Here is a 2,454-nt window from a genome sequence, read left to right as displayed (position 1 = left end):
AGAGAGCTCACTTGCCACTTGAGCTACCCCATTGGGTTGCCCACCCCAACATTTTAATTAAATAATGATGGATTATGTATTTTTTGTAAATTAATAAGGATAGAAAAATGTTAAAAGTCAATAAATAAACTATTATTTTAAGCTTCTAGATTTTACCAAACAGAACTTATAGCTTAGTTGAAATTAAAATTAAAATGAGGTATAAGTTGTAAAATAAGTTATACCAAACAAAATTTGCATTATAAAAAAAGATAACAAAGTAACAAACCTTTTTTTAAAATAATAATTGACTCCTCTATTATTATTTTTATTATTTTTAAAATTTTTATCTCCTCTCATGCTCTATTGACCCGGCCAAAACTAACTTCTACATTATAGGCGCCAAAAGCACTCCTGCATCGTTGGCCGAAGGGCATTACTGGCTTTTCATTTCATCATCAGCGTATATAAAAGGATAAACCGATGATCGCAAATACACAATTGTTTTTGAAGATAGTTTAATACACTTCTCTACTCTCAAAGTTCTAGTAACTACTAAGATCCCCGGAGAAATCCTAACCGCAGAATCTCAAAGATGTCGTGGCAAACATATGTTGATGAGCACCTCATGTGCGATATTGAGGGCAACAAGCTCACCGCCGCCGCTATCCTCGGCCTCGATGGCAGCCCTTGGGCCCAGAGCGCCAACTTCCCTGCGGTTTTTCTCTTAGCATCTACTATGATCGTCGTTTTCAAATTTTGTTTATCTTTGTTTATGATGTGCATATCTATGCATCTGCGTGCTTGGAGATCTGTTCGAGTTCTGACATTTTGCGATTCCTGATCAGAGCGCATCTGATCTAATCTGAAGAACCACAAATGGCTGAATTTGGCTAAATTTTCTTTCCCGTTCTGATCGGCCTCTGATGTAAACCATCAGGGCTAATTTGGATCCGTTTACCAATTTATGGCGTTTTTAGATTTTGTATTTATATAATTGAATCTTAATATAGATTGCACTGAATACAGTTGGTGTGCGTACTAGCTTCATCATTGTTTTCTCGAGTTTCAATCGTTATGATATTGTATGTGCTTGTTCTGATTTGCATGATGAAGATTTTGATCAGCATAGGTTCTGGTTTGTTTATGATGCAATGGCCCAATCTAGGCTAATATGGCTTGCCTGCCTTGATTTTATGGACTGGTTTAATTAATCACTTTCAATGTTCTGGCATTGTAGCTCAAACCAGAGGAAATCACTGCTATCTTGAAGGATTTTGATGAACCCGGGTCACTTGCTCCCACCGGCATGCACATTGCTGGTGCTAAATACATGGTGATTCAAGGCGAGCCAGGCGTGGTTGTTCGAGGAAAGAAGGTATTATAACCTCACCTAAGACACTAGAAACATGTTTATGCTTCTGACTGAATTACTGAAAAAGCCATCAACAGTTACAAACCAAAATCTTTCTTGTTTTTGACATGTTGTAATTATGAATGATTCAGGGACCTGGTGGCATTTGTATCAAGAAGACTACCCAGTGCTTGCTGTTTGGGCTCTATGATGAGCCAATGACTCCAGGCCAGTGCAACCTGGTTGTTGAGAGGCTTGGTGATTACCTGGTTGATCAGGGCTTTTAATTATTTTGGTATTGCTCCAACAATGATGGCTCCATGCTGCTGAGAGTCAAGTAGTGGTAGATATTATTGCTTTCTGGTTTTCAATGTCTTTCCTTCTCCCTTGGGAGAGTTGTTTTCATGTTTTGGGTGCAGTGAATTTGATTACACTGCTTATTAGGTTCTTGGGTCTATGAAACCTTTCAATTTGTGACTGGTTTTGTTCCCCTTCTTTATTGTTTTATAATCCCAGTTTGGAATGGGTGAGCTGTATCCAAATTCCAAATAAAAGAGTTGTTATAGACTATCTTTAATCTATCTGGATGTTTGCATTTCTGGCTTACTTTTCTCCATCTTTTCTTCAATGCTAACTCTCAAGAAATCCTACTTCTTTATTTAAAAAGTGATATAAAGCTAAAGGAGGCCTAAATTAGACAGCTGAGTTTGTGGGATACCCTTTCTTTTATTGCTTTTATCAAATGGGACACCCTAAATAAATAATTCATTGATACAATTTACAAATACAAATTAATTAATTTAACAGAAATATATTATTATGAATTATAATATAAACAATTTCAAAAGCCAGCTAAACCAAAGTTTAGTTAGTTGGTCTGGAAATTTTTTTTTTTTTAAAGATGTTTTTTTGCTCGGTGGGACACTTACAAGCCACAAACACTATCCCCTGAGGGGGGCTTTTGACAATTTCTATTGTTTACTCTACAGTAATTTGTGAATGAGATGGTCTCTCTTTTTAACCACATGTTATTAGTCGAGGATAAAAAATAAAATATTTGCTATGTTTATCTAAAAAAATTCAAATGATAAATTGATAAGTTGGCTTTAAGAAATCAAAAA

The 2,454-nt window shown here is 35.8% G+C and overlaps 1 protein-coding gene across 1 annotated transcript; it reads left to right on the top strand.

Moving 5' to 3' along the window:
* Positions 1 to 471: 471 nt before the first annotated feature.
* Positions 472 to 1,939, top strand: LOC115998437 (profilin-3-like). Its single transcript, XM_031238017.1, has 3 exons — positions 472 to 697; positions 1,220 to 1,357; positions 1,486 to 1,939. Exons 1-3 carry the CDS (start codon positions 575 to 577, stop codon positions 1,618 to 1,620), a joined length of 396 nt encoding a protein of 131 aa, XP_031093877.1. The 5' UTR covers positions 472 to 574; the 3' UTR covers positions 1,621 to 1,939.
* The last annotated feature ends 515 nt before the right edge of the window (positions 1,940 to 2,454 follow it).

The sequence above is a fragment of the Ipomoea triloba genome, chromosome 12 (genome assembly GCF_003576645.1).
Source record: "Ipomoea triloba cultivar NCNSP0323 chromosome 12, ASM357664v1".
In the NCBI taxonomy this organism is placed as follows: domain Eukaryota; kingdom Viridiplantae; phylum Streptophyta; class Magnoliopsida; order Solanales; family Convolvulaceae; genus Ipomoea; species Ipomoea triloba.
Note: the sequence above shows the minus strand (reverse complement) of the source record. Positions and strands in the feature narration are given on the sequence as shown.

Bases quoted from the DNA above. Each gene is read 5' to 3' on its own strand.
- LOC115998437 (XM_031238017.1), top strand. From the start codon at position 575: ATGTCGTGGCAAACATATGTTGATGAGCACCTCATGTGCGATATTGAG. The intron at 698-1,219 runs GTTTTTCTCTTA...CTGGCATTGTAG, and splicing joins AGAGCGCCAACTTCCCTGCG to CTCAAACCAGAGGAAATCAC. The intron at 1,358-1,485 runs GTATTATAACCT...TGAATGATTCAG, and splicing joins TGGTTGTTCGAGGAAAGAAG to GGACCTGGTGGCATTTGTAT.